The sequence below is a fragment of the Oryx dammah genome, unplaced genomic scaffold, assembly GCF_014754425.2.
Source record: "Oryx dammah isolate SB20612 unplaced genomic scaffold, SCBI_Odam_1.1 HiC_scaffold_5, whole genome shotgun sequence".
NCBI classification, from domain to species: Eukaryota; Metazoa; Chordata; class Mammalia; order Artiodactyla; family Bovidae; genus Oryx; species Oryx dammah.
In genome coordinates, this window is record NW_024070189.1 from 95,566,133 (window position 1) to 95,592,764 (window position 26,632).

General features: G+C 41.4%; 2 protein-coding genes across 2 annotated transcripts; one reads left to right on the forward strand and one right to left on the reverse strand.

Moving 5' to 3' along the window:
• Positions 1-496: 496 nt before the first annotated feature.
• On the forward strand, positions 497-5,851 carry LOC120864594 (olfactory receptor 7D4-like). Its single transcript, XM_040241638.1, is given in 3 exon segments — positions 497-947; positions 950-1,403; positions 5,659-5,851. Coding segments are annotated over 3 exon segments (1,098 nt in total).
• Positions 5,852-6,312: 461 nt separating this feature from the next.
• ZNF317 (zinc finger protein 317) lies at positions 6,313-25,017 on the reverse strand. Its single transcript, XM_040240769.1, has 7 exons — positions 24,830-25,017; positions 17,399-17,518; positions 16,349-16,491; positions 15,795-15,921; positions 15,250-15,345; positions 14,685-14,767; positions 6,313-14,177 (listed from the first exon to the last, which is right to left on the reverse strand). Exons 2-7 carry the CDS (start codon positions 17,496-17,498, stop codon positions 12,858-12,860), a joined length of 1,869 nt encoding a protein of 622 aa, XP_040096703.1. The 5' UTR covers positions 17,499-17,518; positions 24,830-25,017; the 3' UTR covers positions 6,313-12,857.
• Positions 25,018-26,632: the final 1,615 nt, after the last annotated feature.

Genomic DNA, 26,632 nt, shown 5'->3' on the forward strand with positions numbered 1-26,632 from the left:
CATTCATTTTTTAAAATTTATTAATTTATTCTTGGCTACACTGGGTCTTTGCTGCCACATGCAGGTTTTCTGTAGTTGCAGCAGGCTGAGGTTCCTCTCTAGTTGCAGTGTGTAAGCTTCTCGTTGCAGACTTCTCTTGTTGCAGACCAGGGGCTCTAGTGTGCATGGGCTTCATTAGTTGTGGCTCAAGGACCTAGTTGATCCATGGCACGTGGAACCCTCCTGGACCAGGGATCGAACCTGTGTCCCTTGGACTGGCAGGCAGATTCTAAACCACTGGACTCCCAGGGAAGTCCTGGAACGTTCAATTTTTAAAGCAATGTTCCAAGGAGTAGAGGTCAAAACAAGGAAGGTATTATTGAGATCTTGGTCAACTAAAGAAAACTCATGGATAAGACATAAGACGAGTGAGTTTCAAGTATATGGCATATTCCTGTTTTGTCATTGTTTGAACACTATTCTTGCCTCTTTCCATAAGGCAATTTCCATAACTTATATGGAAACAGAGAACCAGACAGTTATTTCAAAATTCATCCTTCTGGGGCTCTCGGATGATGTGGACCTTCAGCCCCTCCTCATTGGACTGTTCCTGTCCATGTACCTGGTCTGTGTTACAGGGAACCTGCTCATCATCCTGGCCATCATCTCTGAGTCCAACCTCCACACCCCCATGTACTTCTTCCTCTCCAACCTGTCCTTCACTGACATCTGTTTCACCTCCACCATAGTCCCCAAGATGTTAGTGAATATCCAGAAGCAAAACAAAGGCATCACGTATGAAGGATGCCTTACCCAGATGTATTTTTTCATGATCTTTGCTGGGCTAGATAATTTGCTACTGACAGTGATGGCCTATGACCGGTTCGTGGCCATCTGTCACCCCCTGCACTACACAGTCATCATGAACCCTCACCTTTGTGGTCTCCTGCTTCTGCTTTCTTGCAAAGTTTGATGGTTTTGAGGGTATCTTTCTGCAAAGAGACAGAAATCCCCCACTTCTTCTGTGAACTTGCTCAAATTCTCAAGCTTGCCTGCTCTGACACCCTTGTCAATGACATTGTGCTGTATTTTGTAACTGGCTTGCTGGGTATTATTCCCCTGATTGGGATCCTTTTATCTTATTCTAGAATTATCTTCTCCATAATGGGCATTTCATCTTCTGGGGGAAAGTATAAAGCCTTTTCCACCTGTGGGTCTCACCTCTCAGTTGTTTCCTTGTTCTATGGTGCAGGCCTTGGGGTCTACCTCACTTCAGGAACAGCCCATCCCTCCAGAAAGGGTTCAATAGCCTCGGTGATATACACAGTAGTCACCCCCATGCTGAACCCCTTCATCTACAGTCTGAGAAACAGGGACATGAAGGGGGCTCTAAGGAGAGTTTTCACTAGAGGAACATACTCTCAGTGAGATAATGGAAGTTAAGGGCAGGCAACGGAGATCCCAAGTGCTGATAACTGGTGTCCATGAAGGTGCAATCTGAAGACATAGAAAAGGAACACTACTGATGATATACTAGAAGAAAATATGTCTGAGCCAAAGAAAAACTTGAAGCAGCACATTAAAATGCTCACCATCTACCAAGGAAAAAGAATGACCAATCAATAACTAAACTTCTCATGGAAACAAATCATTCCAAGGATTGATTCCTATAAGCATCAAGGGAGGAAAAAGCAAGTCAAGAAATGCAGATGGGGAGAGGACAAGAATGACCACAAAAACTTACACATTGGCTCACCTTTAAACCCTCTCAGTTATGTTCAAACTTCTAGCACTGTACCTGCTGGACTATGCTTTTCCCTAGTCTTGGTCTGAAAACCATTGTTTGGACTGTCTCATACCAACCTCCCTCACCCTGTAAGATTTTACCCTTAGTGAGTCATGCTTTGGTGTTGGCCATTGACCTATACTCGGGACTTTAATGAGAAACTTCTTTAGGACTTTCAGTGCAGTTTCTACTTTCAGAAAAAGGAAACTCTGGTCTCTGTTGACCCATTTGATCTAAAATAAAGGTCCAAAACATTCTACTGTCTTCCTTTGCTGGTCCACACTTCCCTGAATTGTCACATGCTAGGCTTCAAATAGAAACTGTCAGCTCTTCAGAGAGCCCAAACTTGACCACCATCCTTCTGCTCATTCATTTCCATAGCACTTAACATATTTTGAGGTGGGGCAGATCACAGAGGTCAAGAGGGCTCTGGGTTAATCTCTATCATTCACTAAGGGTGCAATCTCATGCTTGTTACTTAACCTCTTTGTGTCTCTGTGCACCATATTTCCTTAAGAGTTCCAATGGAGACTAAACATTATACATAGAAGAATTCAGAACAGTGTCTGGCATTAAGTATCAGAAGATCCATGAGGGCCATCTAGGTCCACGTTCACCATGGTAAAGGTACAAAGGGATCCATTATCACCAGACCACGTGGAAAAGCTGTAGAGGGTTGGTCAGGCTACGGGTTTAGAAGAGGCTGAGTGAATTCCCAGAGCTGACTCACAGCACTGAGGACATCATGTAGGAGCAGCAGCCTGTCCAAGGCTCAGTCCAGAGCACCACGTGCTGAAGATCAGATCTGCAGAGTCCAGGAGAGAACTTCCCTGGATCTAGAGACTAAGGATTGGACCAGGACTCCCTGCAACAGTTAACTGGGAAGGCAGAGCATCCTTTATACAGTTCAGCCCAAAGGGGAGATTCTCTTGAAATGAGGGTAAAAAATTAAAACCTACCTTGGGTTGACCTGAGGAATGCTAAACCCTCTTGGTGAATACCTGGTTTGGATCCTGGCAGACTCCAATGGTTGAATTATAACTTTCTCACTTACTCTTGGACAGAGGAGCCTGGCAGGCTATACAGTTAATAGGTTGCAAAAGTTGGACATAACTAAAGCAATTTAGCACTGTTTATAAGCAGTCTCAGATTCTTCATTGGTATTAAATAATTGCTGGGGTGATTATAGAAAATTAACATCAAATGCACACATTTGCAAAAAGCAGTGGCTACCATATTTATGAACATATTTATTTATGCCCCCATCTTGTACCAAAAGAGGTACACCTATCAGCAGGATCCCGGACTCCAGAAAGCTCTGCACAGCTGCATTCTTCTCCAGCAGGGGTCTGAGGCTGAGATACAAATTGATTGCTACTGGTGAAAAAAAAAATCACTTTATTCAATACAACGTTTTAGATTCCAATCGTTCTATGGAACCTCTGGCCCTGGTGACCTGGAGAATTAGAATAAGATGAAGCCAAGATAGTACCATCCTAATAAGCCTGGAACAGTATGATTGTCCTGTCTTTCAATTAGTTACAAGTGTAGACATTTACTATATTACAGTGGATTTCAACCTGGCTACTGTTAAAATTTGGGGCCAGATAATTCTTGGGACAGAGGGTGAGGGAGGAGCAGGGGCACTGCCCTATACATTGTAGGGTGCTTAGCAGCATTTGTGGCGTTATACACTAGACACCACTAGCTTCCCCTACTCTCACATCCCATTCAAAAAAGATTTTTAAAAAATTTCCAGACATTGCCAAATATCCCTTAAGAACAAAATCACTCCTGAATGAAAATCAGTGATTTACCATGACTCTGATGAAAGGAAAATGAAGAGGAAAAAAATAAGTGAGGGTTAGACCCTGGTTTTCCTAAGGCCCCAAATAGAACAGATTTAAGATACGAGCCTCTTCTTACAGGAAGAATGGGGCCTTAGGTCTGGTACAGAAGCATTAATGGACATTTGTTGAACTGATGAACAAATTTTAGTTCCAGAGGACAAGAACCTTGTCTGTTCATTGGTTGCCTGGAGAATGATGGGGAAGCATTAAAAGGGACATGAGGAAACATTTGGGGGGGTCACCATCTTGACTGTGTGACGGTTTCACAAGTGTATATATAGGTCAAATATTATAGGTCAATATTATCTCAGTATATATTTTAAGAATGTGCAGCTTCATATATGTCGATTTTTAAAGACTTATTTTGGCTGCGCTGGGTCTTCATTGCTCCATGAGGGCTTTCTGTAGTTGCGGAAAGCAGGAGCTACTCTTCATTGTGATGCATGGGCTTCTCATGCAGTGGCTTCTCTTTTTGCACAGCACAGGCTCCAGAATGCACACTCAGTAGTTGTGGTGCATGGGCTTAGTTGCTCAGCAGCATGTGGGATCTTCCTAAACCAGGGATCGAACCCATGTCCCCTGCATTGCAAGGTGGATCCTTAGCCACTCGACCACCAGGAAAGCCCCTTCCCTATATGTTCACTACATTTATATAAAGTTATCCTCTCTCATTTGAAATCCTTGCACTATAACACTGGGCTTGTGGTGACTGCAAAAATAGGTATCCTTTCTTTCCTTTCCTGTACCCACTTCCCTTCTTTGTAGCTCTGAGGATTCTTCCACCCTGGGCTCACCCACGTGACCAGCACTAGGGAATGGGGTGCAGGCAAACATGACACATACAGGCACTTGAAAAGCACCTGCACAGTGGAGCTTGTGCTCTTCTAGAACCTTCCAGCATCATATGTACAAAGCCTCATCTCACAAGGCCCCATCTAGACTGTTAGAGGATGAGACCAGAATGAGGAGCAAGTAACCCCCAAGCCAAACCAGCAGTCGACTGCAAGCACCTTAGCCCAACTGTCAACCAACAGAACTGTAAACTAAACAAGTGGTGGCTGTTTTACACCACTGTGTTTCAGGTAGTTTATTATGCAGCAATTATGAACAGGCTCCCTTCAATTCCATTCTACTACAAAGCGTGCACAGGCTACTTTTCTAAACTGAATCTCCCCAAATGTCAACATATTTCTATCAACTTCAATTAACACTGAGATTGATAAAGTCCTAAAGTATGTGTTATATAATGTCCCATGTTACCCCTCTAGTTTTATCTTCTACTTCCAAGACTGTCCTTTTTTACATGTCAGAGAATGTGATGCATGATTTTCTTTGCCTTTGCACTCATGATTGACATGCTTACTCAAATCTGATTCTGAACACTATAAATAAGCCTTCTAAGCTTAGCTTGTGTCATCTCTTCAATACAGCTCTCTTTGAACTCCAACAGTTCAACATACCTCCTCGGGTCCTTGTTAATGGATTAACAGGCCATATTAGCTATCTTATTTATTGTTTATACCCATCTCTCCTCTTAGATCTTTACTCCTTTAGGGACAGCATCATGTCTTTCTTCCCAAAGCCTAATCCAGTATAAGGCCCTTAATCGATATTCACTGGTTATTTAGAGAGGAAAAAATCCAGAGTGGGTTGGAGTTACCCAGACATTACACAAGATAGAGCTGGTTCCTGTAGGAGAAGCCCCAAGAACTCAGGCCATAATGAGACATGAAGACTGAGTAAGAATATAATTAGAAGTCCCCTCCAGAAAGACTGTGTAAGGTAGCAGGTCTGTCCCAAGAACTGGCAGAAAAGTGCGATGACATGCAAGAGCTCTGGGGCACTTAGGTGCAGGTGGGAATTCAGTTTCCTTCTGCCCTGTTAACTGACATGATGTTGGAACTGGGCTGATGGAATAGCTGTGTTGGATTCCCATGGCTCCTAATTAAAGAAACAGTCTTACATTAGTCAATGCCGAGAAAAAGTACTCTTCTCCCCTTGGGCCTAGCCTCTAGGGTACATTTTTTTCTCCTCCAAATCTAGGCAAGAGCTCATCAATAATTGCTATTCCTTCACTAGTGAGCTGAGGAAAACTTTTGATCTGCAAAACGCTCAGCACCTTCACTCACCGAAGCACAATTACCGACAGCAAGCACCCAAAGACCTGCATGGAGCACTGCAAGTAGAAAGGGCGCAGAAAGGAGAAACGACCATCGAATGTGATGGTCACTCGTGATGACCATTGAATCAAAAAATATTTTTAAATCATATGACCACTTTACTGACCTCTATGCTAGATGAAATGAGCTATTCCCCAGGAAAATACAGATTACCAATGCTGACTCCATTCAGGTTAGAAAACTTAACACAGACTAACTTCCATAAAAGAAATAAAGTTCCTAAGAAAATATGCCACTAAAAAACAATTCACCCAGATGGTTTCATAGGGAATTCTACCTAATTTTCCAAAAACCACATAGTCCTAATGCTGTACAAACTATTCCAGAGTACTGAAAAAGAGGAAAAAATTTCTAAGTCCTCTCATGAAGCAGCCATAATACTAAAACCCAAACCAGAAAGACAGTTGTAAGAAACCATGTATCAATTACTCATGAATACCAATGCAAAATTCTCAACAAAACACTAGCAAACAATCCAACAATACATTAAGAAAATAATATACCATGGCCAATGAAATTCATTCTCAGGACACAAAATTTATTGAGTGTTGAAAATTTATTAATATATTAATAATTCAGAGGAAGAGAATCATATTCCTCCTCACAGATGTTCAGAAAAACTCTGACAAAATACAGTACACATCTATGATAAAATATTTAAGAACATAGAATACCTTCTTAATATGATAAAATATTGATCCTTGAATAACATGAGTTTGAATTGCAGGAGTCCACCTACACATGGATTTTTTTCAAAAAATACATATTGCAGTACCACACAATCTGCAACTGAATCCTTGGATGTGGAATCATGGACATGGAGGACCAAAAGAGTTATACGCGGATTTTTTACTATGTGGAGTGTCAGTGTCCCTAACCCCCATGTTGTTCAAAGGTCAACTGTATACTTCATTCTAAAAGACATTTATTTTAATCAATGGAAAAACAGGGTATTACCCCTAGAACAATACAAAAATGCCCTCTATTATCATACTAGAGGTATTAGCCAATGCAACCACACAGGCAAAAAAAATTAGAGGCTTAAGAACTGACAAACAGGGACTTCCCTGATGGTCCCACTGGGTAAGCCTCCATGTTCCCAATGCAGAGGGCCTGGGTTTTGATCCTTGGCTGGGGAACTAGATCTCATATGCATGCTGTAACCAAGAGTCTGCATGCTGAAACTAAGAGTTCAAAACCACAACTAAGACAGCACAGCAAAAATAAATAAGTATTTTTTTAAAAGACTGATAAGCAAAGCTCACTCAATCTGTAGATGATACAGTAGTATGCCTGGAATATCACAGAAAATAAATAATAAAATGAACTCAAAAAAATGAAAGAATTCAGTGAAGCAGCACATTATAAAATCAAGATACAGTATTAGTTGCTCTCACATACAAAAGCTGTGAAGACATAATAGTTGAGAAGTTTTAATTAACAATGTAAGATTAAATACTTACGGAAAACCTAATGAGACTAGAATACTTGTAAAAGAAAATTTTTAAACATTCCTGACAAACACTAAAGTAGACTTGAACAAATGGGAAAACATCCCTTGTTCTTGGATAAGACAACTTAACATTATAGACATATTAATTCCCCACCAAGTTAACTTATAAATTCAAGGCAATGCCAATAAAAATACCAACAAGCTAGTATTATGGAGATGGACAAGTTAACAGACAAGTACACATAACCTCCCCCAAACACACATACACAATACCTAGGAAAAGACTGAAAAAGAAAAACCATGAGGGGAAACTAGTCCATCCAGATATCGAGACTTATTATAAGGCTTATTTATAATTTAAACACTGTGACATGGTGTGTGAACAAATAGAACAGTAGAATAGAATTAAGCCTAAATTTAGACCCAATGCATATGGAATTCAGTATACAACAAAGGTGGAAAATTTCTGGGGTGAAGATATACTTTTAAAATAAATGATGTTGGGTTAATATGGAAAAAATAAAACTTAATCCTACTTCACACTCTAACACAAAAAATCAGTTCCAAGATACAGATCTAAATGTATACACAAAAACAATAAAACTTATAGAAAAAAAAGTGTGGAATATCTTCTTGCCCTCAGGGTAGCTAAGTGTTTCTTACACAAGAGGAGGATGCCCATAAAGATTAGATGACATTAAAATTAAGAACTTATTTCATCAAAAGATAACAATTAAAACACTGAAGAGACAAGTCAGAATGGGGAAAATTACTTGCAAAACATATCCAGCCATAAGGCCCACATCTGGAATATATCAGTACGAAAAAGGCAGGCAAATTTGGTATCATCTGATCCAGTTCCATAAAAGAGCCTGTTGGAAAACTGTCTACAAACACTTTGGAAAGCTGGCATCATCTGTGAAATATGCATCACATATGACCCAGTGATATTAGTCCAGGGTATAAACCCAACAGAAACTCACGCATTTATGCACTATCAGAAATATTAAAATATGCTCACAGCAGCATTATTTACAATAGCCTCAAACTGAGAAGTCAAATGTCCAGTAACACAAACTGCTTAATAAACTGGAATATTCAAACAATGGAACACAATAAAATGAACTACTATCTAGAGGAACTCAAAACAATATGGATCAGTTTCACAAAAATGTTGAGTAAATTAAGATAGACACTAAAGAACGTATACTGTTCGGCTCCATTTGTATAGGGTCCAAAAATAAACATCCAAGCCATGTTGTCAGAGCCAGAACACGGGTCACTTGTGGGGAGTAAGGCAAGGTTTGTTATTTGGTGAGAAGGAATTATCAGGAATGCTAAAACATGTAAAACATTTTTCTTGCCTGCTTACATGGATGAGTTCATGTGACAATTTAGTGGTACATGAGTTAAGGCTTCCCTGGTGGCTCAATGGCAAAAAAAACCTGTCTACCAATGTAGGAGACGTGGGTTTGATCACTGGTTTGGAAAGATGCCCCAGAGAAGAAAATGGCAACCCACTCCAGTATTCTTGCCTGGGAAATCGAAATCCTATGGGCAGAAGAGCCAGGCTGTTTACAGTCCCTTGGGTTGCAAAAAAGTCGGATATACTTAGCAAGTAAACAACAACAAAGTATGAGTTAAACACTTTTCTGAAGTTCAGCAACACCTGTTTTAAATGATACCACACACAAACCATTACACACTTAGAAACACCTTTGGCATTAAGATAAACTGAACATGCACAGACCTTACAACCTAAAAATTTCACACGCCTGGAATAACTCACCAACACTCCAGAAAGTGTGTTATACATTTTCTTACAACAGCATTGTTCATAATCGGGGAAAGTGGAAACAGTCCAGTAACTGTACATCAGCTGTCGTTAAACAAATTGTGGGAACCACTTATCCGAAGTGAAAATGAAACTACAGCCACATTCAATGTGACTCTCGAAATACCCTTGCTAGTTAGCCAAGAAGTTCATCTGGCTTTTTCCTGAGATTTTACAGAAAGACCCAAGTGAATTTTTTGGCCAACCCAATACTAATACTGTTACTTTTTTATTTTCAAACTCTAAACTTTTTATTTTGTATTGGGCTATAGGTGATTAACAACGTTGTGGTAATTTTACATAAACAGTGAAGGGATTCAGCCATACATATACATGGATGCATTCTCCCCTAAACTCTCCTCCCATCCAAGCTGCCACATAACATTGAGCAGAGTTCCATGTGCTATACAGTAAGTCCTTGTTAGTTATCCATTTTAAATACAGCAACTGGACACTGTTGTACTTAACTTGAACTCAGCAATGAACTTCTAACAGATTTCTGTTTTTGTATCCTATCCCTCTACTCAGCCAACCAACCCAGAAGCCAATATGATTCTTTAAAACAGAGACGGAATAGTTGTTACAGAACCCTCCACTGACCTTCCACAGAGAATAAAAGGCAAAGTCTTTCCAGTTGACCCACAAGATGCCTCTGTGAAAAGGATCCCAATCCAGCTCTGACCTTTCCACCTTCTGTGACTCCTAAGCTTGCCAGATTCCAGCCACACTGGCCCTAGCAAGCAAAATTCTTTTTTCATGACCTCTGAACTGCCTCAGGTGCTCTTGCCCACATTAGAATGTGGCACACACTTGCAGGAAATTTACATCTCTGCTCTATAATGTCCCCTTAAGCAACAGGTTTTCCCTATCCATAAAGTAGATTCATTGAACCCCCATATCCTTGTCATCATCACCATGCTTAAATTTGGGGGCACTGAACTGACTGCCGATATACCACGTATTTACTGTTTGTTTATCGCGTGCCTTCATCCATGTAGAATGTGATCACCATAAAGGCAAAAATCCTGATTTACCGCTATAGACTCAGGGCACAGAACAGGGCCTGACATAAGAATGAACTTGAAACACAGGCACAGGGACCTCCCTGGTGGTCCAGTGGATAAGACTTGTGTTCCCAAAGCAGTGGGCCCGGGTTCCATCCCTGGTTAGGGAACTAGAGTCCACATAATGCAACTAAAAAAAATCTTGTATGCCATATCTAAGACCTGGCACAGCCAAATAAATAAATATTTAAAACAAATAAACAACAAAAAAGGCATTACAACTTGTTAATGAACTGACCTCAAACAAGTAACATTAAATTTCCTTGCCTCAGATTGCCCATATGCAAAAGGGTGTTACTGGCAGTACCTATTTCTTAGGGCTTTTGTGAAAACCAATATACTTACTTCAACACAAGTCAAGAAATAATGCTTAAGCACATCAGAGACATGAAATACAATTTTTAAAACAAGGGTACAAGGATTTTTGTTGTTCAGTCACTAAGTCATGTCTGACTCTTTTGCGACCCCATGGACTGTAGCCTGCCAGGCTCCTCTGTCCATAAGATTTCCCAGGCAAGAATAATGAAGTGGGTTGCCACTTCCTTCTTCAAGGGATCTTCCCAACCCAGGGATGGAACCCAGGTCTCCAGCATTGCAGGTGGATTCTTTACCACTGAGCCACCAGGGATGCCCTTAAGGATTTTTAAAAACCCAAATCCAACAATTATAAGCAGATTATACCAACATGTATAGCAACAGCTACCCAACCCCTCTAATGACTTGATGCATGGATTATGGACAACATCCAATCTGGTACAGTAGAACATCCCCACCACCAGTAAAACAATTATTAAATAGATTAAACAATGAAACATCCCAAGCAGCTTAAACCAATAGCCAGTTTTATTTTTTCTCATGTAATAGTAAGTCTGGAAATAACAAATCCAGGGCTAGTGCAGACACTCAAAGAGGCCACCGAGGAAGCCAAGATTATTGTGATTTTTCTGCAGTAAACTGCCCCACCCCTCTTGCTTAGCCTGTGGCTTGCATCTTCATGGTCATAAGATGGATCTTTAACACTAGGTACTGGATCTCTTCTCAAGGTGAGAAGTAAGGGGAAGAACAAGTTTGGGGCGGGGAATGTAGAGAGGAATCCAGGTAAGACAGACTCTTAAGTGCTTTCTCACAGCCTGTATCTGCTTTTTTTTTGTCAATGGCCAGGCTGTGGACATGGACTCTACTAGTTGCAGGAAAACCTGTAAGAGATTTTCTAAAATAGTATACCTTACTAATCAGAACTTGGATCTTTCTGATATGAAAGAAAAAGATACTGAAGATGCAACTACAAGTTTAGGTTATTTGTGGCTGTACAGGAGGCCAAAAACATTTCAAAGGACCAATTTGATGATGACATCCTGCTCTGATCACAGCTTATTTGAATTAGATATTTGTAACAAACAGGTACTAAAAATACCCACATGTTACACAGCACATGACACTATTCTAAACAAACAAAAAACCCCACTGTTTAAAGTAAGTTGTCCAAAAAGAAATAAACACATATCACAAATGAAATTATAGTAGAATACTATGTACAAACCTTCTGTGATGAGGCATGAGGGTTACCTGCAAGAGCATAACATTAAAATTAAATACTGAAAAATTAATGAGCTGGGGTCCATTTTCGTGATAGAAGACTGACTGATAAGTGCAATTCCACATGTACTGAGAAATCCTAATGGGGAGAGAATTCTCATAAACACACGTGAGAGGGCTGTAGATCAAACTCCACAGAGGGACTGTCTGCAGTGTGGGTTCTCATGTGATTCCTAAAACAATTACACCAAGTATAGTTTTGAAGCTGTAAATAGGAATTTCTCATAATGTGAGTACCCACGTGTTTAACAAAAAAAATGAGGAATTGTTGGTTAAAATTTCTCAACCTTAGCAATACTGACATTCTGGGGCACATACTTTCTCCCTCTTGAGGAAAGCCCCTGTGCATTGTAGGATATTTAGCAGCATCCTTGGTGTCTTCCAAAACATGCCAGTGGCAATCCCCCTCCACTTTTAAAGACTGACTATGTCTCTAGACTTTGCCAAATGTCCCCCAGGAAGCAAAATTATCCCCACTGCTGTAGATAAAGAATTGGCATTCTTTTTTCTGTAAAGGGCCAGAGAGTTGAGTATTTTAGGCTTTGTGGGCCAAAAGTGATCTCCATCAATTTTTTTCTTCTTTAAAAACACAACCACTATTCTAAACTTGCCAGCTGCATTAAAACAGACAGCTGGCTATAGCCTACCAACCTGTTACTGGCTTCCCTGTGGTCCTTATTTCATAGATTTTTCTCATAAGGGATACAGTCAGACCAGGAAAGGTTTGTCTAGTCATGGAATTTACAGAGATCCTCCAGGATGAGCTTGTTCTTGTGCCCAGAAGGTACAAGGTGGTACTAAAGTCATTCTGACATTAAATACCAGGTTAGGGGTTCCCTCTCAAAGTTCTCCTGTTTGTTGGGAGTTACATGTACGCTGACGGCTTCCTCACACCTCAGATACACGTTTTCTCAACCACTGTGAGTTCTCACATAGTTCCAATGCGACATGGAAAAACCCAAGTCTTTCCACAGCTTTTATATGAACTGAATTTCTCCCAAGTTAACAATTTAAAAGCCCAGTGAGATGAGTTCCTCAAAGCTTCCTGCCTTCCTGACACCTGTCAGGTTCCCTGCCAATCTGAGTTCTCCTGTTTTTCTTTAAAAAAAGATGTGTCATTGGAGTCTTTTCCACACCGATGACACAAAGAGCTTCTCACCCCGGTGAGTTTTCACGTGGCTCCTGAGGGATGAATGGTCACTGAAAGCTTTCCCACAGGCCAGGCACTCATAGGGCTTCTCCCCAGTGTGTATCCTTCTGTGCACATTGAGGTTCGAGCCAATGCTGAAGGCCTTCCCACAGTGGTCGCACTCATAGGGCTTCTCTCCTGTGTGACTCCTCATGTGTGTCTTGAGGGTTGACTGGTTTCTGAAGGCTTTCCCACACTGTCTGCATTCAACACGCTTCTTCACGAGATGAATGCTCATGTGCCTCCTCCGGGATAAGTAGTCTCCAAAGACCTTCCCGCAAGCAGCACACTCATAGCGCCTCTCTTGGGTGTGGATCTTCCTGTGCGCAGTTAGGTTGGAGCTCGCACTGAAGGCTTTCCCACAGAGGTCACACCTATACGGCTTCTCTCCAGTATGGGAATTCATGTGCGTCTTGAGGATGGACTGGTTCCTGAATGCCTTCCCGCACTGTCTGCACTCGACAGGCTTCTTTACAATGTGAATTCTCATGTGTTTCCTCCGGGACAGGAGGTCCCCAAAAGATTTCCCACACTCTTTACACTCGTAGGTTTTCTCTACTGTGTGGTTCTTCTTGTGCAAGTTAAAGTTTGACTTCCACCGGAAGGCTTTCCCACACTGCGTGCACTCGTAGGGCTTCTCCCCAGTGTGATTCCTGACGTGTTCTTTGAGATGGGAGGGGTGCTGGAAAGCCTTGCCACAATCATGACACTCATAGGGTCTCTCCCCAGTGTGTGTTCTCCTGTGGGCAATGAGGTGGCAGCTCCGGCCATAAGCCTTCCCACACTCGTCACACTTGTATGGCCGCTCCCCAGTGTGGACTCTCATGTGTATCTTCAGGGAGGAGAGGGTGCGGAAGGCATTCCCACATTGAGTGCAGTCGAAGGGTTTCTCTGTGAGATGAGTTCTTGCATGACTCCTGAGGGCTGAGGGGTCATTGAAAGCCTTCCCACAGGCACTACACTCGTAGGGCTTCTCCCCAGTATGTATTCTCCGGTGCCGTGTGAGGGAAGCACTTGTGGTGAAGGCTTTCTGGCACTGATGACATTCGTGCATCTTCCTCCCACTGTAAATGCTCATGTGTTGGGTTACATGGGACCTGTTCCTGAAAGTCACCCCGCAGTCCCGGCGGTGATACGGTCTCTTGCCAGTGTGCCTTCCCATCTGCTGAGTGAGATGAGTGCCTATGCTAAAGACGTCAAACAAGTTAGTGTACTCTGCGGACTTCTCTCCAAGCTGACTGTTTTCCTGTTGATGGAGAAGGATCACTAAGGCATTTAGGAAATGACTAAGGCATATCCCATGTTTGTTACATTCCTAAGACTATCCCCACATAAACTGGTATAAGTAGAAGCATATTGCAATTACTAATGATGTCCCAATCTGCAAAGCAAAAATATTGCTCCTGCCCTGTATGGACTCCATCAAAAAAGAAAATAAATGAATGCCATGAATGTAACTTTCACAAAGCTTCTTGCATATACACTTTGTTAACTGTTTAAAACTAAATTAAGCCAACACTCAACATCTGAGATGTAGGTATAGAAATTATTCCTCAATAGGACTTTAAGAAAAGTCTGGGGCTAAATTCAGGGTTTTCCCAAAACTGGTAATACTATCTCTATCACTGTTTGCTCTTGGGGGTGGCTGAGCGGTGTGGGGGACCTGCCTGGTTTTGGGAAGCTTTTCTAACTCAGGCTAACCCCTGTCCCCTCCCAATATGGAAGATTCAGAATTATTCCAAGGAAATCTTACCACTGTCACACCATTAGATGTTTCCTTCCCAAAAATATCTTCCACAAGAATTGACCATTTGGTTTTAGATGGCGTCGCCCAATCTGAAACAAATTGGGAAAATATCAACCTGCTGGTGAAAGAAAATGCTGGGATGATGGTGACAAAAATAGAGGTGGCTTTCTTTGCAGATACAAACCATAAAGAAGAGAAGGGAATGTGAGAGGGGAGAACACACGTATGAAAGGACTGAGAAATCTGGACATGTGAGACATTTGGCAATGAAGGGGGTAGAAATTTAAGTTGACTCACTAAGAATTAACTCTTCAAATACTAACATTGATAATGATATTAAGAGTATGACCAAGAATGTTGAATAGGAAAGAACAGGACAAAGAGCCCACATGGCCACTTCAAAGTTAAACATGAAGGGACACCAAAACCAAAAGACTTTTGAGAGGATGGAGGTGTAGTGAAAGAGAAAGAGCATTTTCAACCTGGGTGAGGTTTCCCAATGAAACTCCATTCATCCCCATCGCTGGCAAGAGCAGATTCTCAGCAGCACTTGTGTCTGCCTGGTGCTTACCAGGACAAGGGCCTCGGTGAAGTTCCCGATCTTCTGTCCTCAGCTCCTCTTCTTGCTCCAAGTGGGAGATGAGGCTGGGTTTGCCCACCTGGCATCCTACTCACAGGGAAAGACATATGTTGAGGGAAGATCGTACAGAGGACCACCCCTTCCAATAGTCTGGGGTCAGTGTTTTGGTCTTCGGTGTTCTGAGGATGGACAAGTCTGACTTAGGAGCAGCAAAATGGCAGTGCCACATTTCTAAGGAACACAGTGAAAGGCTTTCATAAAACACAAAACCCCAAATATTCGCACACATTTTGCCCTTCAAAAGAATGAGGATTTCTTAACTCAGGAAACTATGCCCAAGCTCAGACACACCTAACCTCCAAGGTCAATGCAGTGGAGGTTAATATCCAAAGGGAGATACCACTAGGGCATGGACCAGGTCAACTTGTCCATAACTGTATTCTAAATCCCCACACAGTTCCTGAGCCACAGCAAGCACTTGTAACAAGGACATCTGATTCATGAATGAACAAATGAAGAAATGACACCAGCCTTACCCACTGAGGCAAGGTTACTATAGTTCTCCAGCATCACATCTTTGTACAGTTTTCTCTGAGTAGAGTCCAGCAAGGGCCACTCCTTCTCAGTGAAGTCCACAGCAACATCCTGGAAAGTCACTGATTCCTGAAACACCACACACATTTGGGGTCAGTGAGAACCCAGCCTGTGTTAAAAGATGGCTGAGGATAAAGACTACATGTGAGAGACTCTAAACACAGGATTTTCAATTCAGGGCTCTGAGGTCTAAACATTTATTTACTTTAGAAGACAGTCCTTAGATGTCTTCTCTTCCTTATGAGATAATTTCATCCTATCTCATTGCTTCAAATGCATCTGACGTGGGATCAAACCTCCTTTCACTTCCAGCCTGGCCTGAGAGCTTTGAGCTGTATGATGAAAAAACAACCTGTTACATGTCATTTTCCCTAACATCCCTGATATCAGCCTCACAACCTTCTCTGCTTCTTCCTCTTGCACTCTGATCAGGCATCCATCAGCCTAGATGAAGACCCCTCCCCCACCTTCAGGGGTCTTAAAGAGCTTGGTATACCTGGGATGGTTCAACACTGGTTGATATATGAGGCTCCAGGCCATTGCATGCAAACAGGTCAACATCCTGGGGACAGGAATGGTCTTTTGAAGGAAGAGGAATTTCTGACTCATGGATATAGGCAGGCTCCTGGCTGGTCATAGCTAGAGAAGAGAGAACCCATGAGGATTAAAGCCCACATGACACTCACAAATCAGGAAATGATCCCATACTAATTATGTGTGTGTGCAGTGCACATGCCCCAATCACACACACATACACAAGTTGTGTAACAAGCCAGAGCAGCCCTGCTCCACTCAAGGATAGGAAAAAGGGTGGTGGGCCTACATAGCCATAAAGAAAATGACACACATCCTCAAAAAATAAAAAAGAAAGAAACTAATATACGTTCTCATTCTCAATTTATGAGTGAAAAAATGAAAGCTCTAAGAGATGGAGCTATTACTTTGCTCAGACTTATCAAAATAATAAGTAAAGTAAGTAGGTAAAGTCACTCAGTCGTGTCCGACTCTTTGCGACCCCATGGACTATAACCAACCAGGCTCCTCCCTCCATGGGATTCTCCAAGCAAGAGTACTGGAGTGGGTTGCCATTTCCTTCTCCAATGGGTTATCAATTACCTGTAGCCTTCTTTGCTCACCAACTACAAACACTCCCTGCCTCACCCAAACTCACAAAGACCCTGAACCAGACACAGTTGCCAGGGGAGCTCTCGGGACTCTGCCCCACCCACTTCAGCTCAAGCACCCCCGCCATTTTTGACCTGGCAAAGACCCTGAACCAGACACAGTTGCCAGGGGAGCTCTCGGGACTCTGCCCCACCCACTTCAGCTCACGCACCCCTGCCATTTTTGACCTGGCAAAGACCCTGAATCAGACACAGTTGCCAGGGGAGCTCTCGGGACTCTGCCCCACCCACTTCAGCTCACACACCCCCGCCACTTCTGACCTGGCGGCCCTCCCACTAGCTATGCACACCCTGCCCTCAGTGAAGCGGCAGGAACCACGGGAGCCTGACTTCTGAGGGCATCCAACACCCGAGGAGCTTACCCCACGTGGGAGCCAGGCCAAGAGTGGCCATCTTACGAGAGTGACAGCGAATCTGCCTGGAGAGCAGGGCCTGGGGCCAGGAAGCCGCTTTCTCTCTCATGGGTCTCCTGGCGTGGACATCTGCAGGAAATGAGAGAAAGACTGCTAGGTGTAGCCAAGGTTTTCTGTCTCTCCCGCTCACATGACAATTCTGACTTTTGTTTTTCAGCATTTCCTCTTTTGAGAAGCAAGTTCTGTCTCATCCTGGGCCTTAACCTTGCTTAGGTAAAACCTCCAGGCAACATGGTGGAGGTCCTGGACCCACCTCAACTAAGACTCAGAGTCACTCTCTCAAGTAATGTGTCACCAATTGTTATTCAGTTGCTAAGCCATGTCCAACTCTTTGCAACTCCATGGACCATAGCCCACCAGGCTCCTCTGTCCATGAAATTTCCCAGGCAAGAATACTGGAGTGGTTCCCATTTTCTACTCCAGGGGACTGTCCCAACCCAGTGATCAAACCTGCATCTCCTTGGCAAGCAGATTCTTTACCACTGAGCCACATGAAAAGTCCATGTTACCAATTCACTCACTAAACACTTAGACTCCAGACTTATTCAAGGCTCATCCTGGCTTATGATGGTTCAAGTAACCATGAGGAGGATCCATCTAGGACCATGTGTTCCGATCTCCAATGCCTTTGGCCCCATACTCTATGAACTGTGGGCTACAGCTCAGGGCTTATCATCACTAGAATCAGGTTCGCCTCCCTAACAATGATTCAAAAATTTGCTCTCTGGACAAAATCTCCTACATAATATGTACCCTGTTAGACAAGAAATGCCAGGAAGACAAAGATTTTTCACGTCTTTGTTTTGTTCACTGCTGCAGTGTCTGAAGGGCTTCCCCAGGTGGCTCAGTGGGTAAAAGAACCCACCTGCCAATGCAGGAGACATAAGAGATGCAGGTTCAATCCCTGAGTCAGGAAGATACCCTGGAGAAGGAAATGGCAACCCACTCTCCAGTACTGTGTCTGGAAAGTGCAATGGACAGAGGAGCCTGGTAGGCTACAGTCTATGGGGTCACAAAGAGTTGGACATGACTAAGCAACTAAGTATGCAGTGTCTGGAACAGTACCTCAAATAATAAACAGATTTAAAGTGAGTGAAACAATGAATGGTGACAAATAAGCTGACCCACATTTCTCTTCATACTGAGATGACATCCCTGGGCCTTGGGGTCTTGGGAAGATCACAAGGGATGGAACTTGGAGTGGAGGGGGATCCTGTTCAGATCCTATGAGATATATGTATGTTGACACAGCCATGTGGCTTAGGCACGCCTTGGCCCTCACTGTTCACCATCTGCAATATGGGGCAAGGTACACAAGTGGTTCAAGCCTGGATGGAGAATGCACTCACATCAATTTCAAATCTGTGGAATATTTTCAAAGTCTCATGGTAATGTAAACTATAGACCAGAGCAAGGTTCTGGAGTATTTCTCATCTGAGCAATTATACCACTTGTTGAGCTAGAATTGGTGACCCTAGATACAGATCTCAGTATCACACAAGCACAGAGTTAATGCCACCATGTATTCTGCATGCTCACATGCATTTCTCCCACACCCTAATCTCACCACTGCTCCTCACAATTACAAAAGACCTACCTTCATCGTTTTTCAGTCCAAAACACATTTTATCCTTTACAATTGTTCTATTATGATTTCTCCTTTTGTGGCCATAATTCCTCCAATATTTGATTTAAAATCCCCATATTCAATTTTGTAATACAACCCAGAGATATTCAGAATTTGCAGGTGGAACTACTATAGAGAGAATAATCTTTTCGATACTTTTATTGAGTGGTATTTCTGCCCCTGCTAGAATTGTTTCTACCAGTCATTCCTGTAGGCCCAAAGAAACAATAGTTTTGAGAATACTGCAAGCCATTTTTTTTTACTCCAGAAATGTGTTACACTCATAAATTAACATCTCTATACTTCACTATCTGTAAGCTTTCAACCAATCAGATGAAATGTCCCAGGGGATACAAGGACAGATTAATACTTGTTTCCAACAGGCAATCTACATATACTGGTTAAATCTCCCATTCAAAACTATTTTAAGCACCATACAAAATAAACACAGGTATTTTTAAAAATCATTCACATGCTGGTAATAAACATGCAGAAATTTTAAAACGTGTAATTTCTAAAAGGACAATTACAATTGTTAAAATAAAGGCAAAATGTTGAAATAAAGTTTCATCAGATTACACAGTCCCCCTCTCAAAACAAACAAACAAACCCATTTTTCAGAGTCTTAAAGTCTGGTCCTCAAGCCAGCTACATAAACATCACCTAGAGAACTTTAATAATTCTGCTTCCCAGTTCATATCCAAGCCCAATTAAAGGAGAGTTTTGAAGTAGACTGATGAATCTATTTTATTAATAACAAGCACTATAGGTGACTTTTACACAGGCTTAAATTTAAAAACCACTTCTAGAGAATAAACATGAGGGCACACAGATAAAGAGATGATAAGCATAAAGAGCCATGGGAGACAGAGGAAAATGGCTGAACTGATTCTAAACAGAATTCTAAAAGGAGAAGGAAGGAGTCCAGGCAATTATTGCAAAACACAGTAGCTGTGAATTTCTCATTTCAGAAGGCAAATATAAAGACACTGAAGATAAAAACAGATCACAGTTAGATACAATTAAACTGAACCAGAGAACAAAAATGGCAGAAGAATATCTGAATAGCAGCCTGGGAGGAAAATAATGCAGGTTACCTTTAAAGCAATGGGATGCAACTTCAAGTTGCATCTCAATCACCTGGAGAGCTTGTTAGAACTGGAAATGTATTTTTAAAAACTCACATTGCTAGGCCCTAGCCCCAGTTTTTGACTCCGAAGATATGGGGTGTGAAATGCAAGAATATGCATTTATAACAAATTCCCAGGTGATGCTGACGCTGGTGGTCTGAAGACCTCACTTTAAGAATCACTGCTTTAAAAAAGTAAAACATGAGGCTGACACCTGACTACTGGCCAGCAACAATAGGAGCCAGAAGATAGTAGAACATCTTCATGGCTCTGGAATATACTTTAAAAATCAAAATGTCCCTTAAGATGGCAAAATAACATCATATTTGAACTTGCCACTCACAGAAAAGAGAAATTCTAAAACAAATACTTTAGGGAGAAAGGAAAATTCAAGGAAGCAAAGACTATTAAGAACTTACACCAAAGGGTCCAAGAACCAAAGAAAGAACACAACAAAGAAAATGTGTGGGTATAATGAAACTAAACATGACTATACACGATAATCTCTTTTGAGTTTAAAAAAAAAGACAGAATTAGAATGCATGACCAGTGGCATGATCTGATGGTCCAGTGGCTAAAATTCTGCTCACAATGCAGGGGGACCAGGTTCAATCCCTGGTCACGGAACTTGACCCTGCATGCCACAAAATAAAGATGAAGATTCAAGATCTTGTTTGCCACAACTAAGACCAGGTACAACCAAATAATTAAATAAATGTTTTTTTAAAAATAATAAAATAAAACGGATGATCACAAAACCAGGAGAGTGATGTAAACGAGGAGAGTGATAAGGTATCAAAAATCTAAATTTCATGAACAAACAAGGATAAGAATTCTCCAAGACAACTACTAAGATAATACATATAAATAAATTCTACATATATATATATACATATATATATACACACACATAGATAAATTCAAAACATGCAGAGAAAAATGTGGAGTGAACAAAATTCTCAAATCAAAAGCTAGAGGGCAGGGGAAAAAAAAAAAAGCTATAAAAAAGCTGACCAAATGCTTCAACTACAGTAGAAATATTCTCAAAATGGAGTAAAAACAATCCAGTTATATGGTGCTTGCAAGAACATCTAAAAAATAAGGATATAGCAAGAATGGAAAGGTAAATGGGCTTCCCTTGTGGCTCAGCTGGTAAAGAATCTGCATACAATGCGGGTAGACCTGAGTTCAATCCCTGGGTGGGGAAGATCCCCTAGAGAAGGGAAAGGCTACCCACTCCAGTATTCTGGCCTGGAAAATTCCATGGACTGTACACCCCATGGGGTCACGAAGAATCGGACATGACTGAATGACTTTCGCTTCACATACAAGGTAAATACTTTTTTAAAAATCTGGTTTAAATATTTTAATACCAGAATGAATTAAAGCAAAAAGGCTAAGAGTAAAAACTGAGGAACTGCATAATGAAAAAAGGTATAACCCCTGAAAAAGCTATATACTGTTTTAGCTATATACTATATATGTTTTAGCCTCAAAAATACAGGGGGAGGGTAGTAGGTCTCTAAGGAGAATGGACAAAGCCACTACCAGAGCTCTCAATAATACGTTCAAGCAGACAACTCAATAACTATATGCAGACTGCACAAGATGAAATAGTATTTCCTAACTATAAAATCCAACCACACATGGAGTACAATGTGTGTCTCAGAAAATGGCATCAAGCTGACTACAGTGTAAGTTAGCAAACAATAACCAAAAACCAGAAAAAGGTCACAGAAATTGAAACTAAAAGTCCTAAATAACTTTCATGTCAAAGAAGTCATAGTATTTGATAATACTTAGAACTGAAATACAATAGAATATTCACTACAGTCCTTTGGGACGTGCAGGTATCCAATGTAAGAAATTGTAAAGAAACGTGCCAAGAAAGTAAAAGAAGAAAATTATGAAGAACACAAAGTTATGAAACAGAAAACATACATATTATAAAGTGATTCAATCAAGCCAAAAGTTTTAAGAGAAAAAGAAAATTGACACAATTCTGACAGGACTTATTTAAAATAAAGGAAAGAACATACAAATACAAGAATGAAAAACTGGTAACATCACACATGTATCAAGCACTAAAAACACAGTAAGAGATGACTTCATGGCAAACAGATGGGGAAACAATGGAAACAGTGACAGACTTTCTTTTTGGGGGGCTCCCAAATCACTGCAGATGGTGACTGCAGCCATGAAATTAAGACACTTGCTCCTTGGAAGAAGAGCTATGACCAACTTAGACTGCATATTAAAAAGCAGAGACAAAGGTCTGTCTAGTCAAAGCTATGGTTTTTCCAGTAGTCATGTATGGATGTGAGAGTTGGACTATAAAGAAAGCTGAGTGCCGAAGAATTGATGCTCTTGAACTGTGGTGTTGGAGAAGACTCTTGAGAGTCCCTTGGACTGCAAGGAGATCCAACCAGTCCATCCTAAAGGACATCAGTCCTGAATATTCACTGGAAGGACTGATGCTGAAGCTGAAACTCCAATACTTTGGCCACCTGATGCGAAGAACCACTCATTGGAAAAGACCTTAATGCTGCAAAAGATTGAAGGCAGGAGAAGGGAACGACAGAGGATGAGATGGTTGGATGGCATCACTGACATGATGGACATGAGTTTGAGTAGGCTCCGGGAGTTGGTGATGGACAGGGAAGTCTGGCATGCTGCAGTTCATGGGGTCACAAAGAGTTGGACATGACTGAGCGACTGAACTGAACTGAATTCAAGACCATATTTTAACAACTTTGATTATACAATTTAGCTTTAGATGGAATGAATAAGTTCCTAAAGAAATTTTATTTACCATAATTAAATAGAGAACTTGGATGCACTTTGACTCTTAGAGAACTGAAACAACAGCTTTAGAAAAAATATATATATATATCCAGACCCCAGTGGTTTTTCCTGGTACAATTCCCTTGTAAAGAAAAACTGAGTCTACTCTTAGGTAAAATATTCCAGAGTTTAGAAAAAAAGAGAGAACACTCCCACCCCATTTTATGCGGCTGGCATAAATGTGAAACAGAAAAGGAAAATTACAAGCCAATTTCACTCAAATGTAGACTGGTTTAATTCTGTAATTGGTTTAATACCATTACCAGGTAAATAAGATAATCTTATTTTTCACTTATTCATTTAAAACACAAACAGAACTAGAACCTACAGATCAGGCATAGTTTGAGATGACTGAAGTACATCAACACATCAAAGTAGATGCTGGAAAAAAAAAAATCACTCGGTAAGAGTGATTTTCATGCACAAAACTCTTAAATTAGGAAAAAGGAGCTTCCTTTACCTAACACTATTTTTTTTTTTAAAAAGCCTTCAGCTAACACTCAAGTTAATTCCCCTTAAGGTCAGAAAGAAAACAGTACTGCCTCAAGTTGGCTTTTCGAACTCCATTCAATGCTACTGGAAGTCCAGCAAAGAAAGTAAATAATAAAAATAAATGTGTGATACGAAAGAAAAACATAAATATACATCAGTACTTTCCAAGGAATAAAACTAACAATAACAAAATGATTATATCTTTCTTGCTGACACTCATAAAACTTGACTGAAAAGCATTATAGAAGATGTAACCAGTTAACTGTAAAATTCAATGGCATAATAACGCCAATATTCTCAAAATTTATACACACGCACAGGTGTGTGTGTGTGTATAAAACACAATTTGCAAGTAAAACCACAGTATATGGAGCTTTGTAAACTGACTAAAATTTAAGTCACTATGTATCTAAAAAAATGGTAGGCGCATGTCTCTGAAAATACTTGGGTGCATGTAATTCATCATAAGTAATTATCAAAATTAGGAAATACATTTTTAAGAAAACATACAAGCAGTAAAATCCAGGGAAAAAATCATGGAGAAGGAGGTGGATGCAGTTCAGAAGAATACAGGTTTCTGAGTTTTCATAATCTTATTTTTCTTGTCCTAGTTTGAGGAATCACTTTATTCTTCTTTTAATTTTGTGTGTTTTCATACTTTGGGGAGGGCATATATGTCTTATATTCTAATAAAAAAATTATTCGAAGGGAAAATAGAAAAGCACCAAATAAGATAGCAAAAGTCAATGCAAAATATTAGTAATCATATTAAATATTAATGGACTAATTCTCAAGTTAAACAACAACGTTGACATGTATTTTTAGATCTAGTTATAGACTATTTACACGACAGTCAACTAAAGTAAATAACAGAGAAGTTTAAGCGTAAAAAAGCATGCAAGACAAATGTTAACTGAAAGAAAACCAGTGTGCTGCTATTAGTATTAAACAAAAATGACCACAAAGCAAAAGGTAGGTAGTTTATCCTTGGGTCTCCAATTCCTGACTCACATATCCATCTCAATAACGTCCTGAACTCATCTGGAATGGGCTTTTCAGTCCCCACCCCAAGATGTCAATTTTTTTGGACCACATCACTGGTGCCTCAGCCGGGTCCTAAACTTCGTCACCAGCACTTCATACCGCTTATGACAGGGTCTAAAACACACTCCTGCCTGGCTTCCCGGTCCCAGGTCCTGTCCCCTGTTAACTCCGCCGTCCTTCTGCGCTTCCCGGGTTCTCATGAAGGCCAAGAGTAAAGGATTGAGTGAGGAAAGCGGGACTTACATCACCGACAGTAGAATCATGGGAAGCAAAGGTCACGGAAGCTGCGGCCGAAGGGATGACAAGTTCATACGGAAAGTCCGATAGGCCGCGGGGACCAAGAGCTTGTAAGAAGCCGCGGTGGACCACTCCTCTTCCCATGTGTTTGGCAGCACTCTCCTCCCAAGAGTAATGGCTTCCGCTTCACTTCCGCCTTCTAAGTGTCGCGGGACTTCAAAACTGGACGCGAACAAGGAAGCGCAGAGCGGAAAGGATTCTGGGAAATGTAGTTTGGGAATTAAAGCGAACGTGAGAGAGTTGCCTAGGTGTAATCTACGAATCAGGCACATTTTCTCCAACTTATACTCCTTGGAAGAAAAGTTATGACCAACCTAGACAGCATATTCAAAAGCAGAGACATTACTTTGCCGACTAAGGTCCGTCTAGTCAAGGCTATGGTTTTTCCTGTGGTCATGTATGGATGTGAGAGTTGGACTGTGAAGAAGGCTGAGCGCCGAAGAATTGATGCTTTTGAACTGCGGTGTTGGAGAAGACTCTTGAGAGTCCCTTGGACTGCAAGGAGATCCAACCAGTCCATTCTGAAGGAGATCAGCCCTGGGATTTCTTTGGAAGGAATGATACCGAAGCTGAAGCTCCAGTACTTTGGCCACCTCATGCGAAGAGTTGAGTCATTGGAAAAGACCCTGATGCTGGGAGGGATTGGGGGCAGGAGGAGAAGGGGAAGACAGAGGATGAGATGGCTGGATGGTATCACGGACTCGATGGACGTGAGTCTGAGCGAACTCCGGGAGTTGGTGATGGACAGGGAGGCTTGGCGTGCTGCGATTCATGGGGTGGCAAAGAGTCGGACACGACTGAGCGACTGAACTGAACTGAACTGATAATTGTTCAAGTCCCTTGGTAATCAGTTTTCAGGCCTCTTTTCGTCCTATGTCTACGTTAGCATTGAATCTTGCCATTTTAAGTAAACACTGCTTTTAATAGATACATTAAAATGCCACAAATCAAACTCCTGACTCCATATTATCGACATCAAATAATAGCAACCCGATTTTTCCACATTTCCATTATAAACTTGACAACAGGCTGGACTCTTCTCTCTCCAACACCGAACCGGGAATGCTCAGTTCTACTTTGACCATCAACCACGAATCTTACTGCTTTGCAAGAAATATTTTTCCTGTTTCTGAGTCAAGAAAGGTCACAGCAGTACTTGAAACCGAGAAGGATCCATCTTATCCTCTGTTGCCCTCTTTTCCTGCCTTCAGTCTTTCCCAGAATCAGCGTCTTTTCCAATGACGGTTCTTCCAATCAGGTGGCCAGTTATTGGAGCTTCACCTTCAGCATCCAGTCCTTCCATTAGTGTTCACAGTTGATTTCCTTTAGGATTGACAGATTTGATCTCCTTGCTGTCCAAGGGACTCAAAAGAGTCTTCTCCAGCACCACAGTGTGAGAGCATCAATTCTTTGGCTCTCAGCACTCACATCTGTGCAGCTTCCCTGATAGTTCAGAGGGCAAAGAATCTGCCTGCAATGCAGGAGAGCCAGGTTCAATATCCCAGTCAGAAAGATACTCTGGGGAAGGAAAAGGGAACCCATGCTGGAACTTGGCTGGAGAATCACATGGACAGAGGAGTCTGGTGGGCTACAGTTCATGGGTTCACAGAGATTCGGACAGGACTGAGGAACTAACACTTTCGCTTCCATTTTCTCACATCCTTACATGACTAGTGGAAAAATTAGTTTGACTATACAGACCTTTGTTGACAAAGTGATGGCTCTACTTTTTAATATGCCCTCTAGGTT

Excerpts from the sequence above, each read along its gene's own strand:
- ZNF317 (XM_040240769.1), bottom strand. The coding sequence starts at position 17,498 with ATGAGAGAGAAAGCGGCTTCCTGGCCCCAGGCCCTGCTCTCCAGGCAG. Across the intron at positions 15,922-16,348 it reads CCAGTGTTGAACCATCCCAG|GAATCAGTGACTTTCCAGGA; the intron begins GTATACCAAGCT and ends GTGGTGTTTCAG. Across the intron at positions 14,178-14,684 it reads CATCTAATGGTGTGACAGTG|GAAAACAGTCAGCTTGGAGA; the intron begins GTAAGATTTCCT and ends CTCCATCAACAG.